Consider the following 23,011-nt stretch of genomic DNA (forward strand, 5'->3'; position numbering starts at 1 on the left):
ACCTGCAGCAGTGAATTATTTCATATAATTGTAACTTTGCTAATAAATTACAGAAACCTAAATACAAAAACAAATAAATAGTTTATAATAAATCCTGAAACATGCATGTGCTAAAACTAAACCAACAGAAAACGAACTTTATTTTCATTTTATTTTGTCATTAACTAATAAAAAAAAAAACGCTATCATACACAAATATCTTCAACGAAAGTTAACAATTTCAATAGCTATTTCTACAAAAACGCGTTGACAAAAACAAAAATATACCACAAAACATTTAGTTTCAATAATTCCTGCATTTTTAAGCGACAAGAAAATAAAATGATTAAATGACAATGTGCTTTTTTTTTATACATACGAGTTTTTTTAGTTCTATTTACGACAACCTTCTACTTTTTCTAAACAATTTCGATATCTAATCATACAAATTAATTTGATTGTCGTTAAATATTAGCGTAAAGTTTAAATCAAGATTAAAACTGCAGCAAGATAAGAAGTGCGCGCTTTTTATCAAACTATTAAAAAAATTAAACATTGGTGTCCTTGGCCGTTTAAGTAACTGTATTTTTGATTACCTTTGAAATTCATTAAACGCATTCACGCTATGTAGAATTCAGCATTCATACGAAACAATTTTTGGAAAGTTTTAAGGCAGTTCATATTTCCTACTCAAGATGAAAGTTTATAGATTGCTTTTCAGAACAAAAAGAATAATAGGTTAATACCGAATCAAACTATGAAATAAAATAAAACATCTGTGTCCTTGACCATCAAAGTAACTGCATTTTTGATAACTTTTTAAAGCTCAAAAACAAAAAACGCATTAAGACTTCGTGAAAACATACAACCATAAGAAACTTATGAAACGAAATAATTTTACATTATTCCATGACAATTTTAGAAAAGTTCCACTGAACATTTCTGGTCGATTAATAATTCCTATTGAAGTAAAAGTTAAAATAATTTTACATTATTCCATCACAATTTTAGAGAAGTTCCACTGAACATTTCTGGTAGATTAATAATTCCTATTGAAGTAAAAGTTAAAATAATTTTACATTATTCCATCACAATTTTAGAGAAGTTCCACTGAACATTTCTGGCCGATTAATAATTCCTATTGAAGTAAAAGTTAATAGATTGTTTTTCAGAACGAAGAGAATAATAAGCAAATACAGATGCATTATTTTAATTCTAGAAAGAAAAAAAAACATCGCCAAAATAAGAATGTAACTTTAATACGTAAAACGTGAAATACATGTGGATAGGAATTTCGCTATGTATAAGTAATTGCAGCTGGACCCACAGTAAAAGATGCATTTAATATGTCATAAAAATATGAATTGCTTTCCTAGGTAATATAACATTGGTGGAAAAACAAACGCTCAACGGTAATCAATACAAGTGTACAGAAAGAACAAAGGAAAAAAAAATATTTATTTTCTTTCTCCAACTAAATCTGAAATCTTACAACTTATAAAGAAAAATAACATGCACGATGTTAGAAATTTAGGAAAAAGAAAGAATTATCATTTTAAAAACAATATAAAGGGGGAAAATATTTATTAATTTTAAAAACATAGCTTGTTAATCAATTAGCATCATGGAAGAAGATCTAGTTTCGTTCTCAGACCATACGAATTCATGATTATCTTAGAAAAAAAATGTAAGGAAAAATATTATTACGTCACATTACAAAATCACTAACTCCATAAAAAGCAATTTCGTCATAAAGCAAAAATGCATAGAAATTTTACTTTTATGCATTTGGGTCGAATTTTTCCCTCCTTGCGACGAAACTGGAAACGGAAAATCATCCTGATTTCGTCTATTGTTAAATCCTTCTCTAGGATGTCCCTACATTCTCGCAAAATTTGAATTTCGTGCCATTAGAACTTCAAAAATGTTAGGAACAATGAAAAAAAAAAAGATTGGTAGTTAAAAGTTACGGGCTATTAGAAATGAAGCGCTACACGAAACTACAACAGTGCTTTTTTATTCTTAAGCAATATTTAGAGCACCGTCGTACCATTTTCAGAAAGCGTTTTTTTTTCTCCTCTTCTTGGTGAACAAAATTAGCTGTCCAGATTATGCAATTTAACGCTTGTTTAACTATTTTTTGGGGTTGTATTTCAAGGTTATACCACGATTATCCTAGCTTTGGAAAGATGAAACTGAGTGGCGAAATTTAGAACATTTCTACAAAGTGATTGAAAATTTTGACGAAAGAGTGCGTATGGGACAGCAAAAAACCAACCCCTATTGTCAAATATGATGTTCTTAACATAACCCTATACCGTATAATACATAGTGAATCAATGAAAAAAAATCACACTTTTCAATTAAAAAACCTGTTTTTTTTTTAAATCAGAATTACATCTTGAACAAATTTTAGGACAATTTGTAGATAACATAACTTTAAAGTAATTTGAACGAACGCTCAGAAAGTTTGAAGTAGTTTGAAGCGAAAATTGGCAACATTCCAAGAAAACAAGCAGGTTTTACCTTTAACTGAGTTTGGAATCGACTGTTACAGAAATAAGTTTATTTATATTATATAGTTTTAAGCAATATTATTAACCAGAAAGTGTCAATGTAAAAATCAAAGTTAAATTTGTTATTAAAGCTATTACCCAATCCAAAGGAGTGCTTGTCAAACGAAGTCAGTCTAAGCTGAGTTTTAAATATAAAGCGGATAAACTACTTAAATGTCATACATTTAACCGTCCATCAAAAATTATGAAGTAGTACTAAATTATATTTTTCATACGTATTAAAAGAAAAATAAGACTCGACATGAATTTTTAAAAATAGAGAGCTAAATACTCATAGAGTCAATTAATGAACTTAGTACAATATAGGTTTTAAAAAAATCTTTCTAATAATATTTTTTTAAACTCTTCATTTACATCAACAGTACATCTAACCTCAAATAACCTTTAAATAGTGTATTACAATTCAAAGAAGGAAAGCTCAGGAATTCTTTCCAGTGAATTGCCTCACACAGAAAGACTTCAAAGTTCAACAGTAATAAATATGTAAAAATTCACAACTATAATCTCTTAATATAAAAATATACATTCAATTCTTAAGACTATCTCACTATATATAATATAAATATTCCATAAGCATTATGGCACACTACATGTTGAAGGCAGCATTATATTCGGTGTAAAAGACAAAGGCGAGACGATTGGTTTCCATTACACGAATAAGGCAACGTTTTGCGAATATAGTTGAAATTAAAATCTGAATTCAAATCAGAAATAGAACTCTTATTTCCAACAATTATTTCTTCAAGGTCTCCTTTCACAGATTTCCGTAGTTCTTGTCTGGCCCGCCGCAAAATATAAGTCAGTAAGGCAATACTAAGAACAACCTAGTTAAAAATGAGAATAATTCATTAATATAATAAATATATTAATAATTGAAATTACTTAAAAACAAAAGGCTTGCTTGTAAATTAAATACGCTGGAAATGGCCAACAGTTCTCTAACTCAAGCCTCGTCAAGTTTTCTAGTTACCAAAATATAAAGCAAAAGTGATTGGAAACAATCCCCACTCCTTCAATTTCGAACTCATATCTTTTAACGATTTTTTTTTTCAAACTTTAAAATATTTTTATTAACAATTCTTCTAAAAATTTTAATTTTCTTGTATATTGTAGTAAAAAAACAGTAAGTATAGTAAAAAAACGTAAGGTAAAAAAGTTCGTTTTTTTTATGTTCATATTTTTATAAATATTTAAGTTAGGTTTACGAAATTTTAAGCAGTTATTTCATATGACAATCTTATATAAGTAATAATCTTTCATAAGTAATTGGTTACAATCTTATAGCTATATTTCTTGGCATAGAGTGCTCAAAAAAAAATTTTCCCATCGTAATTTATTGCCGGTAAAAGCTTTAAACTTCATTGATATGTGTATAAGAATCTCACGGCTTAAACACTTATAAAATTTAAATAAAAATAATTCCACATCAGTGGTTACCAACTGGCGGGCCGCATACGGCTCGCGAACCTTTTTTATGGCCCGCGAACTATAATATATTAGTTGTCATTTTTTTGCGGACAATTTTTGTAAAAAATCTATATGGGTTTAAAATACTTTTCTTTCTTTAAAAAAAGAAGAAAAAAAACTTATTTCTTCGTTTCTGTGAAATTTAACGTGTCAACGGTGCAAAAAAATTTATTTCTCAAGTTTTGCATTCAAGAAAATATTTATTCAAATACAAAAATAATCGTGTATGTTGCTCTTTTTTTACTTCGTTTCTTTTTTTTTTTTTTTTTTTTTTTTTTTGTGAATATAATTTTAGCATGTGTGTATCAGAAATTTTCTCGAAGATATTCTCCGATGTAACTTTTTGAAACCACTCATTTTGGACGAAATTATTTACATTTGAAAATTTTGTAGCCAGAATTTTTTAATATGCAATCAAATATTTTTTTTAAATATATTTCTTATTTTAATTTGTAATTCAATACTTTTGTTTTGTACAACTCGATAAAAATTTGACAGTACTATTCAAGGTTTCCTTCAAACATAAAAGAGTCTTATATAAAAGTTTGACAAAGTTGAGGCCTGCCATTTGACTGGTGTTTTTAAATGCGGCCCCCGGCCGCATGTAAGTTGGAAACCCCTGTTCTATATTTTTCTTGAGAAATATGAAAAAATGATTTTTAATGTAGACGCGTTTTTATAATTCTGTCCTGTATCTTTTTTGGTTAACTATTCATAATTTTAAAACTGTTTAAGACATACAAAAGTATTATTTTCAAGAATCAAAAATTAAACTAAAATAATTTTAATATTTTCTTATTGTAACTAAGCAACGCCTTAAAAAACTCCATAATATTTTTTGTAATAGAAAAAATAAAAAACGAGCATTATATGCTAGTTACTTTTTAATACGCATTTCTTTTACTGATAATATTTAAAAACAAGGTAGAGAAACATTTGAAAGAAAATGTTTTTGCTCTGGAGATTTCATTAACTTACTTTGATAATAAAAACCCCAAAAGGGTACATCTAAAATTAAACTTAGTGAAATTCTTCCCAAGGATGAAAATACCATTAACAGAACTTAACATTTTAATATTACAAATGCATTAAAAATACCATTAACAGAATTACCATTTTAATATTATTTCACCGCTATCATAGTTATGGTAGGGATGAAACAATATTAAAATAACTAATCTTCAGATTCTAACTTTCAATTCGTAACAAAAGAGTAAGAAAAGTTTTAGTTTATTAATTTCAAATGCATTAAGTTCATAGATGAACAGAATTTAATTTTTAGAAGTTTTAACCTTTTTTTTCAATCAGTCAATATTAGCTTCATTGATTTTTAAATAAAACGCTAAAGAAAAAATCTAAATTTTTAATACCCCATTTCGTAGAGTAGCTAAGACAACCACTCCCCCTCCCAAAAAAAAAGATTAAGATACCGTCTCTATTGTACAGTTTGGTTGTATTGTTTATCCAATGTCAAAAAATTATGAGATGATTTTCAAAAATCAATTAAACAAAAACTAGAGGAGATTGAAATTTACGACTTCTAAGTTTTGCTTAGGAAAGGAGATTTAACCTTTTCCTCGTCGAATTTTTAAATTAACTACTAAATTCATCAACAAATGGTACTGTTGATTGGAAACAAACAGAATACAATGTTTTCTGTGGCATGTGAGATCATTTCAACTGAAGTATTTGCACGGCTATATGTTAATCATGCCCTCAAACGTTAAAACTGTAATTGATGGTAATTTTAAAACCGTTGTTTTATAGTTTTCCCTGCAACACGATCTGTTAAAAAAATTTTTAACTAACTTTAAACTCGATGAAAATAAAAACAAGCGATCTAAGCAGTAAGCAGAGCCACCGTTGTTTCATAGTTTTCCCTGCAACACGATCTGTTAAAAATTTTTTTAACTAACTTCAAACTCGATGAAAATAAAAACTATCGATCTAAGCAGTAAGCAGAGCCCGGGTGGTTACGAACACTCAGAAAGAAAATTCCCTGATTTTTTAAGTCTGATTTCATCGAATTTCGCTGATCTTCGTAACTCATGGCACAGATTTTATTATAAATTTTTAAATTATACTTTATTCTTCAAATTAAAATTATAGAATAATTTTTTTAGTAAATATTCCACTTTCAGATACCTCAAATAAATTTATTCCTTTCTGAGACTTTTTGTGTATTTTAGTTAAATTCCTTGACATTTCCCAAATGTTTCAAGACATTCCTTGACATTTCCCAAATGTTGGTAAAATTCCTCGACTTTTCCCTGTTCTCCATAATTTTCTTATTCTTTTGACCAACCTGAGAATGCAACAAACTGTACATTTCTATCTCCTTATATTTTCCTGCACATGATTTATTCGAAAAGTTAATCTTTGAGACACGAGTTAATACAAGTAATACCATTATCAGCTCGCAGATCAAAGATATGTAAATGCATACCTGCAGAATAAGAACTCCATAGCCTACAGTAGCGGTGTTTTCATCTACTAAAACTTCTTCCATGGATCGGACAGTCGTGCCAAGATAAACACTGATGAGCTGGGTCGGAAAGAGACCCAAAGCTGAAGCTCCAACATACCTCCATATGCAGACTGGACTGATCTAAATATTAAATAAAAATCTATTTAGCATTACAAATGTATTAAAAATTAAAAGGTGAGTATTACTGATTTAATAAAATTACTCAAGAATAAAAAAAAGAGCTAATTGAAGAATTGGTGGATTACTGTTGAGTCAAAGCCCGCAATCAATTCGTTATGTAATTTTAAATCTTGGTTCACATTTGCAGATAACATAAAATATATAACTAAGAATCTGCGCTAAGTTTGTGTCGCTGAAAGTCATAGAAAAAATTCTTTTTACAATAATTAAGGCGTCACCTTAATACTTTTCTCGGAATCAGAGTTTTGCAACATTCACATTTTTATGAAAAAAACATTTCAAAATAAAAATTAAGATTTTTTACTTAACAAATTACGCGACAAAAAAAAATCGTTTTAAGGAACATTTTTAAAATATACCTTCATAATAAAAATTTTTTTTTTCAATAATGAAAATATTTTTAGTAAATTGTTCATTCTTATATCGAAGATTTTTGTAGCCACACTATTTTCTAGATTAAAGACTAATATCGCATTCTAAAAGTTTCTAAATTAAAAGTACAGTAAAAACTTCTTGGCCATCTTTAGAAAAAATTTAAAATGGATAAATAAATTAGGAAAATAGGAAACATCATCATAAAGTTTTACTTTTAAAATTAATAATTTATTTAAGCACGTTTGTATTTTCATTCTTAAATAAAATGTTCTACAGGGGAAGAAAAACTTTCTAAAAGAAAAACCATCCAATAACCCCTATCGCCGCTAGAGTAAATGCGGGAAAATTTCGTACTATCACTCTCAATGTAACGCCAATGCGGATTAGATATAATCAAGCAGCAACGAAACGACCATTTGGAGAAATGGGAGAATTCCTGGTGAGTTGCCCAATTTTGAGATTTTTAAAAAAAAGGGTCAGTTCAGGGGAAATTGTATAATAAAACAACATAAACTTAAAAATAAATTAATTTCTGAAAAATCTAGGCAATCGAATCAAATTTCACAATAATATGTTATAGAATACATTACTATTATATTATTATTTTAAATTTTACTACGGTTTCGGTCACTTTGAACTAAACTAATGTGAGACAGTGTCTCCAAAACCGCCAAACCTCAGAAACACCGTGAAAACTAACTTGCAGCGATACTTAACTTGAGCAACATTCTCTCTAATGTTTCACATTATGTGTAAGACCTATAGCAGGATAAGGAAGTAAACTTATAATGCTTCAAATATACATCTAAAATAATCAGTCCATCGACTATGATGAAATAAAATAAATCGAATATTATTTGCCACTTTGAGGAAAATTCCATTTTACGAAAAGAAACAAAGCCGAATGGTTTCGAAGCTATAATGGGTGATACAAGGAGAGCAGGGCATGGTTTTGAAAATGTAGCCAACAAAGCAGTTAGTCCCACTGATGTACAGTTAAAAAAAAAAAAAAAGGATTAGAGCCCCGCCTCAAAAAGTCCTGATCAAAAATAAGTTTTTCTATGTCCCAAGTCAATATTCAAAATAATTTTTGTTTTAAAAATTGAATGTTATTATTTAATGGATGATAATAAAATAAAATATATAAAATGGAATGAAGCCTATTTTTGAAAGAGCTTTTTAGTTAACCGTGAGAAAGAAAGTTGACTGCGAAGCAAGAACTAAATGATGAGGGAATTATTGACTAGAATTTTAAATACATCTATAGATTATATTTGAATGCGTCCAATTATCTTTAAAACATCTAAAAACAAATGCACATTTAGATATGAGGTAAGTATCAAACATTTTACAAAGGTGACATCACAATAGCTATTTTTTAAACTAAAGATCACGCAACCTGCTATAAAGATTAGAAGAAAAAAGATAATTTTACTATTTGTATAAAAGAATGAATGCTTTAATTGAAAGCATTTTGAGCGTAAGAACATTTTAATGATTTACAAACAGATCGAAGAAAGCTACGTTCTCCTTAACTAACCAAGCAAAGAGCAAATCCGTTTCAAATTTCAACATTTTTTTGAGGATAAAAAAGATTCTTTATTCATTTTCATTTTTTTTTTAAGAAATGAGCCACATCCAGGTAAATTTATTTTTAGTCGCAATGCATATAACTGTAAAAGTATTCATTATCGCTCCAATAATACAGCGAAACACATGATGCACATAATACATTGAAGCATAAACATCTTCTCACACAATCGGTGGTAGAGCCGTAACCAGTGTCAATATGTCAAAGAAGTTAATAAACTGTTACAGTTTGGTACAAAAGTGCCAGCCTATAGTCCTAGCTCTTTACAATATTTAAAGCGGTAGCGAAATAACAATTATAGAGACTTTGTTTATTTTACAAGTTTCTCAAAATTCTCATCAAAATTATCAGTTGTTTTTATTGCATACTAGCTGAGTACTTGTTCTTCACACTGGGTAAAAAGTAAATAAATATTAAATCGATATTAATCGGAGCTACAAAATCATGCACAAAACTAAAAGGTATACTGGCATAATAGATGAATAGATAAGATAATTCCAAGTGTCTTTATTCACTATTACTTTGTTGCCCTTCCCGGTGGCTTTACGTTATTAGATTAAGCAAAATACGTTTTTAGAAGTCCGTTCCATCAAAATAAAGATTAACGATATTCATTCAACGTAATGCTCAAGAATAACTCTTAATAGCCAAAATTCAGCACAATCAAGAATTTTTTTCGGTGCTTATCTCTTTTGAGAGGCCATAAAAAATCTACTACTACAGTACCTATATTAGCTACATTGGTACCAATAATTAATACATTTATTAATATATTTGGTACCTATAAAAATAGCATCTATGACCACAATACTATCAAAACCTAAAACCAAAATTAATTAAGCACCATTGGTGTCAATAATAGCATTGCGATTTTTTACGATTCTCCGAATCGAATAAGTACCTTTTGTCTATTACTTTCCTCTTAATACATAACTTATTTATATTTTTAACTCCATTACCGTTGATTTTAAATTATTTGTTTTTGTAAAAACACATTTCAAATGCGTAACGATAAACAAATTAAAAACGTTGCTTCAGAAAACTTTAGGGATATTGAGTACGCATGTATACTTTGCATATGCGACTACGTTCACGTTATTCATTGAGCTTATACGAAATAACGAATAAAAATAATTAAATATTAAATAAGGTGCAATAAACTGTTTTTTCTATTAAATAGAGCTATGAGCTACCAAACATCACTGATGTTATATTTAAAATATTTGTAAAAACAGAATCGTCTATAGTTTAAAATAAAACAGTGGTTAATGTAAAGTCATTCAGAAAATTCCACTTTTCAAACGTATTTCCTGTTTGATCAAATCGAAAACTTCGAATAATTTTTAGGATCGAGGGTTTAAACTGCCTCTTTCACCCACTTTCCGAATTTCAGGACGATAGCTCAAACCGCTCTGGATTCATAAGATCTAAATTTATCTGTCATGGAATTTACTACCACTTTAAACATTTAAGAAAAATTTCCTCTTAAAATGGGAGAATGTATGATAGTTCCATGATCATAAAAAAATTGCAAATCATGCCCTATCTAGTTAAAACAAATGACAAAAAACACGAGGCTCATAACTATAACGGATATATTTTTTTAGTCTTTTCATCAACAATGTTAACTGTTATAACAATTCTGCAAGGAAAAAAAAACCAAATCACAAACAATAACATTTTATTTTCATTAAGACATGTATAGGAGATTTAAAAAAAAATTGGTGATAGTGGCATAACATCTCTAATATAATGTTATAAATGTGATGTCATTCTGGTGGCTTCTATTACTAAAACCTTCATTTCGCTTGTTCAAAGAATTGTGATTATAAATTAAAAGACAATCGCTAAGTTCACATTAGAATATAAGTATTCAATTATATACAATTTTAAAAATTATAAAAACTTCTCGCAAATTCATGTGGCGAAAAGAGATAACAAGTAAAAAACAATGCTTAACAAGTAAAAAATTCCTTTAAAAAGTCTTTGTCTTCTTATCTTTAATATAATATCACTATTAAAATAAAAATTACCATGGAAACAGCCGTAATTAGATAGAATAAAACTAAAGCCATTAGATAAAACTAAAGCTTTAACGTCACGAAACGTTTCATTTGAAATAAGTTGACGGAAAGTACCGTGAAGAATTTTTTTTCTTCTTCTTCCTGCAATTAGATATCTGAATAACGGGGCACAACACTGTATTTGAGGGCTGACGAGAGTAATGTCCTAAGCTGCCATTTGCTTCCACCTGCCCTATTTTTTTTTTACTTCTAATGATTTTTTTAAGAACAAAATTACTCTCTTAACATACTAATTTAAGACAAAAACGAAGGACCTTAAACTTTTATTGAAGCTACAAAGTTATTTTGTATGTTTGCAACAAAAATATTACACTGATCAATAAAATCATCCAAGCAATTATTTTCATTATTTATTTATTATATATGTATAATATATAGTGCTATTTTTCTTGTTTGGAATATTTGCGTGTTTTTCATATTAGATTCATTTAATGTTTATTCATGCAAACATCTCACAAATTAAATGCAAATATAATCCCATGTAGTTATAGTTTTAAAACTCGACTAACTGATTTTGAAAAATAAATCAGGCACAGTAATCACAATAATAATAATAATAAATCAACTGTAAAATAATTTTGCATGCTTAAGAACATTTAAAAATCGCTGATTACGTTTGAAAAGTATAATGCATACCCTTCGTACAAATTTCAGTATGTTTTGAGTTTATTATCTACCGTTTTAAAATATTTATTCAATTTGATTTATTATCATTGACATAACTCAGTGAAATCCATTATAATTGGTTGAGATAAATGCCAGATACAAATAAATCTTTCCTCGAATAAATAAAAAAAAAATAGCTATGGTTTTAGGGTTAGATATATTAAATAAAATATTTTAAACCATTTTAGAAAAACAAATTAGTTTTTATTAAGAACATAACAAAACGTAACCCAAAAAAACATTATACCGTCACTCAGTTCTTGTTAAACTTATAAGCATTGTTTCATCTAAATTAGTGTGTTTTCGGAGAACGAAACAAACATTTATATTTAAATACTCAATAAATACAGTATTAAATAGGTATACTCTAAGCTCTGTATTGCATTATACTAATATGAAGATTTATGGTGTATTGTGAACATTAAAAGAAAATTAAACACAATATTAGAAAAAAATATTTTTATTTTTCGATAAATTTTTAAAGCGGACAGAAAACTTCTAAAAGAGTTACGGTATGTTCAGTGGGTTACATCAAAATCATTATAATAATAATAATTTTTTAAAAAAAAAAAACAGAGTTCGGTGATGAACGCATTTATAATTGCTAACTTGAACAGAGATAACTTGTTTTAAGAAAGGTGTTAAAAATTGTTTATTTTCCAAATTGGACGATGCGCTAAAAAAGGTTGTAAATGTTTGCGTTATACCATAGTTAGCTTTTAAAAATAATTCATCGACAGCATTAAAAGTGAAAATTTCATTTAAACAAAATTACAAGTAAAGTTGTAATTTTAATAGTCCAATAAAAAAATTAAATTTTTGTTTACTCAATTATTTTAATTCTGTGAAAAATTTTTTTTAAAATCCAGTGGTTCTTAACTGATGCTTCCATATGTGTAGCCAATCTTTGAATCATCAGAGAAAATTAAAAACAATAGTAAGATCCAATGGGTCATGAAATTTTGCAATAAGAAGATTCCAAATTATAATTGCTTTTAAAAGAGGAAGTTGATAATTTTGATCCTCGCTTTAATTTTTAATTCATGACTTACTATACAGTAATGTACAAAAGTCTCCGAAGCACATATTTTTTCTAACTTTTCTCGGTTTTTAGGTCTTTAAAGAAAAGAAATGCAAATAATTTTAATTTTACTTATTATTATAACCAAATTTAAATAATATAACATTCGTTCTTATTCAGTCAAATTTCGTCTTTATTATTATTTGGAAAGTGAATTGTAAATGGCCTAGTTATTAATAATTGAAGTGACTATAGTTTAAAAAGTAAACCTAAAAGTGGCTGATCAAGAAAAGCAGTAAGAAAGCTGCATAGTTAAAAGTGAATTTATACGTAGAACATCAAGAAAATTGCAACTCGAATTGCCCTGGAGTTATACAAAGAAAATATTGCGAATATTGGTCGCAGTACTGCTACAAGACGTTTACATGATGTTGGATTGCATGGACGATGTGTGTGACGAAGCTATTAATTAGTTAATAGATGACTAGACTAAAGTTTTTATTAGATTGCTTGAACTGGAATGTTGAGAATTGTAAAAAAGTATGCTTTCCTATTAAATACAAATTTAATTTACTCAAGAGTATTGCCAAAAAGTATATTTGATGTTCGACAAGAACAAGAAATAATGCTAAATAAGATTCTTCATCTATTTTGAGTATTTCGTCATCAATATGAATAAAAAAATAATCAATAATATGAATCAATAATAAGAATAGAAAAATATATCAAATTCCTATTGACAAACATGATAAAGTCAATGCTATGGATTGGGGTAATTTTCGGATCAAAGACCCAGACCATTAGTCCAAATTGATCGCATAATGGATCATTATATGTATATTTTGTCTGGAATGGTGCTATTAAATGCGCAGGTGCTATTAATGGTGCAGACGAAAAAAATTAAGATTTAAAGACCTTTCAGATTTTTTTTATTTTATTTTAACAATGTTTAAACAAAACGAATAAAAAAAAATATTGATAAAAAAGAATAATTTTTACTATGTTAGTTAAGTATTTATATTTCTGCCTTTTGCGCTAAAACAGTAACTAAAAAAATATGTGCACTTATATGAACATAATGGAATTAATTTATTTTTTATTTTATTATTTTTTTTCCCAATGCCCACCTGGTGAATGACTTACGTCATACAGGCATCTGAAGGGCAGCTTTGTTGGCCACTCTTTCAGGGGTACCATATTAGGTGGGCCAACGTTGCTCCCATAGTAAGGACAGATAGTACAGAGAAGGAAGGAGCATCCATGCCTCGCCCGGGATTCGAACCCAGGACCTTTCAGATGCAAGGGTAGTTCCCTAACCCCTACACAGGCCGGTCGGCATGGAATTAATTTATAATCACAAACAAATATTCTACCTTCAATTTCAGCTAACTGAAATGTTCGAATTCACTTTTAGTACTGCTGAATTCGATGTTTAAAGATGAGGAAGAGCTTATCGATGCGAAAATGTAAGAAGTGAAAATAAAAAGTTTGTATTATGCCAGGTGTGCCCACCCCCGCACAAAACTGATGGGGAGATCCCCCTAAATTTGAAAATTTGCCCCCTCATTTCCGCAAACAACAAAATGCAGATCAAACTTTTTACTTAAACAATTTTTCGGCTATACCTGTAATATTTTGTAAGACATGAGTTTTAGAAGAGGAAATTAATATTGTGAAAAAGAATTGGGACAAAAGAAAAAAAAATAGACCGTTATTCAAAACTGACATACAAAGTGATGTTGTGTTGTTCTTTTTAAAAGCTATATTAATTTAAATCTCAATTCTATTCAGGTCGTTGAGCCCAAATTTAATATTATTAAACATTTGTTCAAATGTAACAAGATATTTTTAAAAAAAATTAATTTATATACAAGGATAAATTTAAAATGGGAGGAAAGATATTTAAAAAAATTTATAAGTATGTATCAACAATGATAGAATGCAGCTCTGAAAAAAAGTATAAGATTTATGAAGAAAGTGATAAAACGTAAGAAGAAAGGACTTGCATGGTTTTACTTTATAATATAGCTATAGATTATGACATAAGTAATCAAAAATTAAAGAATTGCTATATATAACAGCCACAGGTAATTTTAAAAAACATTATTCTAACGTAAAAGGCTTATTCTTATTTGTAAAAGTGGCATTTCAATTTTAAGACATTTAAATTTATTAAACTATAAAAGAAAATTATTTTGCCGCCAAACATCAATATTACTTAATATTAATTTGTAAACACAACATTTTAATTATCTAACTATATATTATTATGATTTAAAAGAAAATATCATAGAATTTATAAGAATAATCATAATTTTTAACGGAGACGGTGGTTTGGTTTAATGCATTAAACGTACTTAAATTACCTGTTCGTGTTCTATATAATCATTAAAGGCCTAGAAAAGTTAGGTCTCAAATTCTGGATCTAAAATCTAAAAAAAAATTCACAGAAAAAAAATAAACATTTCGTCTAGGCTAAAAATATTTAATAAAACTGATTGGTAATCAACAAGTTTATATTAATTACCAAAACCAATTTAACATGTCATATGAATGCGCCCCGTGGCATAATGGTGGCGAGACGGCGACATAGTCGCAGAATATTACAGAGTTCTTGCAGAAAGATTTTTTATTTGGAAGGCAAAGAAGTTTTGGTTTTTTTATTCGCAGAATTTTTCGAAATATTTTTTTCTGCAGAATTTTTTTTCCCCTTTCTGCAGAATTATATTCAAATAATATCTTTCTCGCATATCGGAGGTGGAATCCTACCTTCCTTTTTTCCTACTTTCTTTTGAGAATAAAAAAATTCCGCAATGAGTTTCTTTAGCTAGAATTTCATATTTATATTATAAAAAGTAACTTCCGAATAGCAAAAATTTAAAAAGGTTAACTATACAAATATTTTTTAGAACAGGAGAATATCGCCAATATTAGAATACGTATTCTTTTATATTTAGATTTTTAAAAATAATTCTTACATTTATAATTAAAAAATTATATACTGTTCTATTCTGTACTTAAAGGCCTTTTTTTGTAAACAGAAAGCGCTTCTGTTACTTTAAATTAGAAACATACATATTTGCTTCTATTAAAAATGTATTTCAGAAAGATATTAGTACTAGATAGAATTGTTGCCAAAAGATGGAAAAAATTCTGCCACTGGGTGAATGCGAAGACTGATTTTAACTTTCTAACGTAAATACTCTTTTATTTGGTTATGCTGTCTTTTAGCTCTTTAACAGTGCCAATAAGGAAAATTATTATTTCTTTTAATTTTACTGTTTGAGATCTGTGCTTTCTTTTAACTTGAATAAATCTATAACAGTTGAAGTTTGTTTCGTTTTAGTGGGGGAAAAATCCTTACAAATTAAATTAATTGGCTAGCAAATTCATCTTGTTCAAAACATTCTTGTTGCTAACACAACGATAACAAAGTTGCTAATTTCTTTTATTATCCATTAAAAGTGCCATTGAACTAAGCATACGCGTTATCATATGTTGTACTGAATCATTTTAATAATAAATTCACCAAGATGCCCATTTTCATCAAAATTTCTCAAAACAGCCAAGATCTGAAAGTGCAAACATGTAAGAGGCAAAAATTAAATCCACCCTCAGTAGCGCAGAATGAGTTTATAGTTACATATCGTCCTGATTTTTGACTATATAATTATAAACCTCGAAATACTTGAAATTCTACTCATTTAAAGAGACGGACTAGCTGGTCGCCGTTAAAAAAATAAAATAAAAACACTGCTAACTGAATATTTGGTTTTAATTTTAATAAGAGGAAGAAAAATAAATTGGAAAAAAATTTCGATCCTAGAAATATTTTAAAGACGAAAAGCTACCGAAAAATAAATAATTTATTTTTAATTCACTATTTTAAATTTTAATTTAACATAGTGATAAATATATTTATTTTAATTTCATATATATACATAGATATATAGTACAGGGAACGACATTTTTATTATTTTTTGCGGCAGTATTACGTCTTTAGATTAGAAAATGAATAACAGTAAACAAAGTGTTTAAATTGTAGGCAAAGCATAGAAAAACAAGTCTTTTCATTTAAATAGAATGAAAGAAAAGTAATTGTTTCTTTCTATCAGCCATAATATTTACTTTCTAACATAACAGACAATTTGTGTTCTTCAATTCCATTCATCTATAAATAAGGAAAAAAAAGAAACATAATAGCTTTCATAGCTATCAAGAAACTGTAACTCAAAGAAATACAATGGTCAAATTTTCTTTCTCTCTTTCACTGAGACTTTACAATTTCAAAACAAAGAAAGAGTCTTTGACTTTGACATAGAAACAAAATAAATAACATTCCTCATTTTTTTGTGTTATAAAAATAATAAATCATTTTTGGGGAGGTGGAATTTTGGGGCAATTAATTACTGATGCTTACATTAATAAATTCATAAGAGCTTGAAAAAAAGTCGTTATTTTATCTGTATATAGTGCCAAAAAAAAAATATTATTAACTAAGAATAAAAATCTGTAAGTTTTAAGGAAGAAAATAAATAAAAAAAGGGGGTTATTAAACTTTTTCACTTTACCATAAGAAAAATCTTATATATTATAAAATACTCATTATTTTGAAGCACAAAAATATATTGATTGATAAAAATTTTGCATTTCATCTAAAAGTAAGTGTATATAAATTAAAATATAAGTATTTAATAAATTATAAAAAAAGGCGTTATTAATTAGCTCTCTTTAATTTCCATTCAACTTTTTATCTTTGTTTCATTTAATACATATTTACTCAAAATTGTGCTGTCCAAAATTAATATGAAATAGTCTTGTCGTGCTGTCCAAAATTAATATAATCCAACTGGATCAATTAGACAGCAATTTTTAAAAGTAAAATATATGCAAAAATCTTTTATTTAAAATTAAATTAATTTTCAATAAAATTAATATTTTTAAGCTTAGTTAAACTGATGACTAACCTAGACTCTGTGATAATCAATTTATTAAGGTTATATTTTACTATTAATTTGTTTCTCCTTTATTGGATTTAATAGTCTTTCCCTGTACACAATATAGAAAGATTTTAGAATATACTTACAGCAAAGAGTGCATTTTGCAAGCCAAATGGTATTGGTGTAAGCCTTGAAATAGCAATCAGCTTAAAAGCATGGGCACTTTGTAATGCTGCTACTGTTGCTTTGAGAACATCAGGCCCTAACAGTTTAGCAGTAATTGTTCCTATAAAGTAATGCTTCATAAGAAGATGAGCGGATAAAATTCCTACACTTGCAGCAAAAGCTGTCACTAGAGTACCAGCAATCAATCCATAGTGGTATCCACAGGCTAGGTTAAGTAACACATAGCCCCAGGTCATAGGAAATGACACTGCAGTGTATAAAATTATAAATACAATACAAACCACCCATTCTTCCTGATTGTCTAACCACAATAATCCATATTTAACATAATCTCTACACAGAAATAGAAAAAATGATAAAGCTGCTAATACTGCGCATGCAGGTATGCAAGAAAACAAGAATTTTGGAGAAAATAGTCTGGAGACTAAACACTTAGCACGTCGTCGAGTTCTTATTATCACATTAGACCCAGCTGTAGTTTTTCCATTCATATATAGCTTCTCATTTCCAGGAGTAGGGACAGAATTACTATCAGCTGGTTGTGCTAAAGCTAATAGAGGCAATGCCACCGGCGAGGTTATAGCCATGTCAATAAAATAATTTTAACTAGCATTATTCAAAAAGTAAGATACTTTTTTTGGTGCATTTTTATCACATTCAGGGTGTATCACAAACGCAACAAAAATAAACACATTTTGTTAAGAGTTAGGAACATCGAAAATTGATATAAATAAGCTTAATTCACAAAAATCTATCTGTGGATAAAACATTTTTAAGTGTTGATCATTCAAAATATGATGCTTGTAAAGATTAATGATTGGATTTTTATACCGCAGTCTCCAATATTATCCATTTCGCTGAGTATGTAAACAAACGCGATTGGAAACTTGCAGTAGTAAACGAAAACTAGAAACCAAAACACGAGAGTCGTCGTAAAACGTGTTTACTGGAATAAGAGTTGAGTGATATCTCCTCTGCACTCACGAATTTCAGAATTAAAGGGGCGCTTTAAAATGCGCGCCATCTGTTGGAACAAATTGGAGACTACGAATGAGTAGTGAAAAATAATACTTAACAAACTATTTTATTGGAAAGTCAGCTGCTCATAAAACTGCGTGTACTTAATATACTGATACCGAATAATGTTAATAATTGATCACTGATGAACAATATATATCAGGAATATTGATAACTTTTTTAAAACCGATTAATTTATAGCTTGTATTAAAATTTCCAGAAACAAAAACCAGGAAAGGGAAAATGTTGAAGTATATGTTACTTTTCTTGGTTATTTACATATAAAGTTAATTCAGAACTTGACCAAGACATTTTATTTTTAAACCTGTAGTGAATTCTAAGGAGAACATAACGGAATGAACAAAGCTGTACTGTAGGAGTAAGGAAAAGGATATATGTCCCAGAGATATAATTCGATACTAAAAATTAGTTTAATTTTTTTTTGCAATTTTAGTTATCTTCACAAAGTCGCATTCTTGGGATTGGGGGGGGGGAGGAGACTGCAGTTATTATTTACAGTTTTATTCTATGATATTCATTGCTTTTAAATTGACCATTTGTGTTTACTTAACTCAATAACCAAGTTGAAAAATTTTAGTATAATCAGCGAAAATGTATCTTTTAAAAATAACAGTTTTGAAAAATAGCAAAATAAAATTAGATTTTTTAATCGTTTGGCCCATATCATGGGTGAAAATACCTGTCAATCTATAGCATAAATAGATTTCTATATTAATACCCTTAAAACGATGGTATTCACTTCACTAGAGAGAGAACTATAAAAACTTAGGAAAGATAAACATTTATAAAAAAAACTAAATTTATTGTAAAAATTATTTCCAATCAAATGTAGTTTTTTTTAAAAATATTATTAAATTTTAACTTCTTTGGCATTCTAATGCTCTAAAACTTTAACAAATAAAAGTTAATGAATAAAGTTAATTGTTTATTTGAAAACTATAGTGTTCACAAAAGCCAAATATTTAATATAATATAATATAGTTAAAAATATAATTTCATAAAAATATTAAATAAAAGATTTCATGTCCTCTATCATTCATTGGATGTTCTTTTTGGTTGAATGACTGGGGGCAGTTACTGCCTGTAATTCAGGCAATTGAAAAATTAAGAGTATTTTATTTAGATTAAATTAGAAGGATTTAACAAGAGTTGAATTTTTTTTTTCGTTAATAAAGACCATACCTTCTGCAGAAGATCAAAAGTGTGAGGACATGTCTTCTGTTCATCCTCATGGATGTATACCAAACCGTCGCCTAGAACCAAATTGTGCAGCTCTAATGTGCCATAAACAAAGTAACTACAGCATACTTTAATGTGGCTAGTATTTCCAAAACTTATTACCTCTTAATTCCCTTTAATGCTCATTATTTATCTTAAACTTTTTTCTTAGAACTTTTATTAGACAATATGATAATCATCTTTTTTCCTAGGGAAATTTTGGCATCAGAAAAGCAAAGGTTTTTAAAATTATGAAGAAACATTTTTAATACAATTAAGCATTCCACTTAATAATATTCTGGTTTAAAGCTGTTTTATTAACAGCTTTGTATCTTGATAACTTGTTGATTCAGTTTCGAAAATGTAAAATACGATTGAGAATCAGTTAAGACTAATGATAAACTAGCCAGAATTGAAGACATATAAATTGCACCGAAGTACACATTCAGGGTTCCCACTGTTTTAACAAATCAAAAATTAAGCACTTTTAAGGACCTTCTTTGAAAAAATTAAGGACTTCCAGTGACAGTGCAAATTATTTACCTTTCTAAAAAATCAATAAATAAAAAACAATTTTATTATAATTTAAGAACTAAAACTGATATATTTGCATCAAGTAACAGGGCTCGTCAAAGAAGTACCAGGTAAATTTAGCAAACCCTGGTCAGGTTTTTTATCAAACATTTTCAGACTGTTAAAAGTTAACGTCATTCAGACGTAAAAGTTTACGTATGAAACTAACCTGTATTCCTTTTTTAATGATTTCATTGAAATTGAATTGCAAAACTAAGAGGAGAAATTAAAATTTGCAGTTTTTTTCAAGAAAGAGTAAATAACGAAATTCGTCAAAAACATTGAAATAATTATTACAAGCTTTTATATTCCACTACTAGATCAGCAAATGTGTTATATTTACTTTTATAATGAACTTTAACAAAATTATTTCCAACCGAACCAGTTATTAGGAATTAACTTATACATAATGTTACTAAAAATTCTGGCGAAAAACATGAAATAATTTTAAAGCAACCAAAAATTGAACAAGAATTAAAAACAGTATATTAAGTTGCAATGTTAACTGAATGAAATTATTATTAAAATCCAAGGATCTTTCAGTTGAGTAGATTCATATTTTATTAACAATCTGCTTATCCTTAAGAAATAAAAATAGCGTAACAATCTAAAACTTAAAAAAAAATAAATTTACATTGCAACAAAGCAAATTATAAATAGTAACAAAATACTTAACTTTCTTGAAAGAAGCAAATCATGCTTTCTTATTTAGTACTTGGGAAAAAAAATCCAAAACCATTAAACTCCAGGTTTTTGATTAAAAACTTAGGTGGGCTGGGATTTTTCAAACCTTGATTTTTACAGATCTGTTTATTTAGTACAATCAATGAATTTTAAAAAATATTATTCTTTCTATAAATTTATGTTTACTTATTACACATTGAAATATTATACAAATTCATTTCATTCTTCAAGATTTTAATAAATAGTTATCGTTATGGATTCTAGTTCAAATATTTTTCAGGTACTTCTTTTCTTGGAGTTTTACTTAATCCCTATAAGCAGATGTGTTACCAGTAGTACTGAATTTCTTGAATTCTGTCAATTTTGAAGTTTAGTGTCAGTCTTCTACTTAGGTACCTTAAATCTGCAACCCCCAAAAAAGCACTATCTCTTCCATGTGCAATATCCCCCATGTCCACACTATTCTTTTCTTTTAGAATGCTTCACTCTTCAAAAAAATAAACAATAGAAATAAAAATTTGGCTACCGAAGCCGATGTCTTCAGGGGGTACCAGCTCCGGAAGCCATAAAAACAAAACCTTTTCTATTGAGAGAACCAGACAAATGTCAAAAAATTGCTCTCTTAGTATCCCGAAGGTTATGCATAAGTCAAAGAAGAAACACAAAAATCAAATCAGAAGAAAAATTTTAAACAAAATCAGGAGAATAAAATACAAAAACTCGCAGTAAACTAGTCAAACAGCAAATTCATGAAACTAACTCAATGTAAAAGAAAACAACGCCCCTATTAAAATGCACAGTAGGAAGAAAAAAAAAGGATAGGAAATGTAAAGATTGCTTAACAGATTAATATAATGCTTAACTGGGGCTGCTCAGCCAAGACTTTAATTTTGCCCTGTTAAAAGAAAGAAATAATAAACTAATATTTCTCAATCATTTTCACAATCAAAAATTTAACATTACAGTAATTAAAAGGAAAATCATTATTTCTCAAAACACTCAACGTTATTGCAAATTTTTTTAAATCACAATTGAGAAAAAACTTAATTTTTGAAAATTTTACTGCACTAATTAGTATCAAAATTACAGAAAAAAATAACTTTCAATTAAAAGCCTTTCGTTTATCAAAAACAACAATTTAAATTTTTTTTATCAACAATATCAATTTTAAAATCTAAATATTCAACTTTTAAGCAATTCTCATTAGTTTTTTTTCAAAACGAAATCTTTAGGATAACTACTATAAATAAAATCATAATTATCACAATTAAATCATCAATATATCTAAAAGATTTAAAATCATTAAACTCAAGAAATTTATCTTCAAAAAAAAGTAAAAAAATAATAGCAAAAGCACCAGAAATAGAATTACCTTGTGGAATTCCAATAATTTGTTTATAAAAATCCAGACAATTAAAAAGTACATTCTCAAAAAGATTAAACCTACAAATATCCAAACAATAAGATTTATCAATATTTTCATTAAATAAATATTTATCAAAAATGCCACTACAAATTTCAATAATCTGTGCATGTGGAATACTAGTGTACAGATTTTCAAAATCATAAGTATTAATACTAGAAATTACATTATTTTTGATATAATCTAAAACATCAACGTTACTTTCAATAACAATATTTTTCTCTTTTTTAATTTTAAGTAAAATAATTTTAAGAAAATTAAAAATCTTTTTACTAATATCAAAATTGTAACAATTAGTACCACATGCAATAAACCTAAATTTAACCAGACATTTATGAAATTTAACAATAGGAAATAAATATGGAAAAGTAATCCCATTTAATTTAAATTTTTTACTAAATGCAATAATCTTTTTCAATAACTTTTCCTTCTTCGAATTTTAAATAAGTATTATTAGCGTTATATTCCCCAATAATTAATTTTTTAAAAAAATATTTACACATAATACAAAAATTATTTGAG

The 23,011-nt window shown here is 27.8% G+C and overlaps 1 protein-coding gene across 2 annotated transcripts; it reads right to left on the reverse strand.

Moving 5' to 3' along the window:
- Positions 1-1,215: 1,215 nt before the first annotated feature.
- On the reverse strand, positions 1,216-18,526 carry LOC107441997 (transmembrane protein 64). 2 transcript variants are annotated; one of them, XM_016055430.4, is made up of 3 exons: positions 17,514-18,526; positions 6,469-6,630; positions 1,216-3,379 (listed from the first exon to the last, which is right to left on the reverse strand). In XM_016055430.4, exons 1-3 carry the CDS (start codon positions 18,138-18,140, stop codon positions 3,161-3,163), a joined length of 1,008 nt encoding a protein of 335 aa, XP_015910916.1. In that variant the 5' UTR covers positions 18,141-18,526; the 3' UTR covers positions 1,216-3,160. The 2 variants fall into 2 exon arrangements, 1 of the variants encoding a protein (XP_015910916.1); XR_015432588.1 differs by lacking the exon at positions 1,216-3,379 and adding an exon at positions 4,275-5,807 and having other exon boundaries at positions 5,912-6,630; positions 17,514-18,513.
- Positions 18,527-23,011: the final 4,485 nt, after the last annotated feature.

Source organism: Parasteatoda tepidariorum, chromosome 3 (assembly GCF_982258835.1).
Source record: "Parasteatoda tepidariorum strain Cologne lab strain chromosome 3, Ptep-v5.0, whole genome shotgun sequence".
Classification (NCBI taxonomy): domain Eukaryota; kingdom Metazoa; phylum Arthropoda; class Arachnida; order Araneae; family Theridiidae; genus Parasteatoda; species Parasteatoda tepidariorum.

Bases quoted from the DNA above. Each gene is read 5' to 3' on its own strand.
- LOC107441997 (XM_016055430.4), bottom strand. From the start codon at position 18,140: ATGGCTATAACCTCGCCGGTGGCATTGCCTCTATTAGCTTTAGCACAA. The intron at 6,631-17,513 runs GTAAGTATATTC...TTTAATATTTAG, and splicing joins TGCAAAATGCACTCTTTGCT to ATCAGTCCAGTCTGCATATG. The intron at 3,380-6,468 runs GTATGCATTTAC...ATTTTTAACTAG, and splicing joins ATGGAGTTCTTATTCTGCAG to GTTGTTCTTAGTATTGCCTT.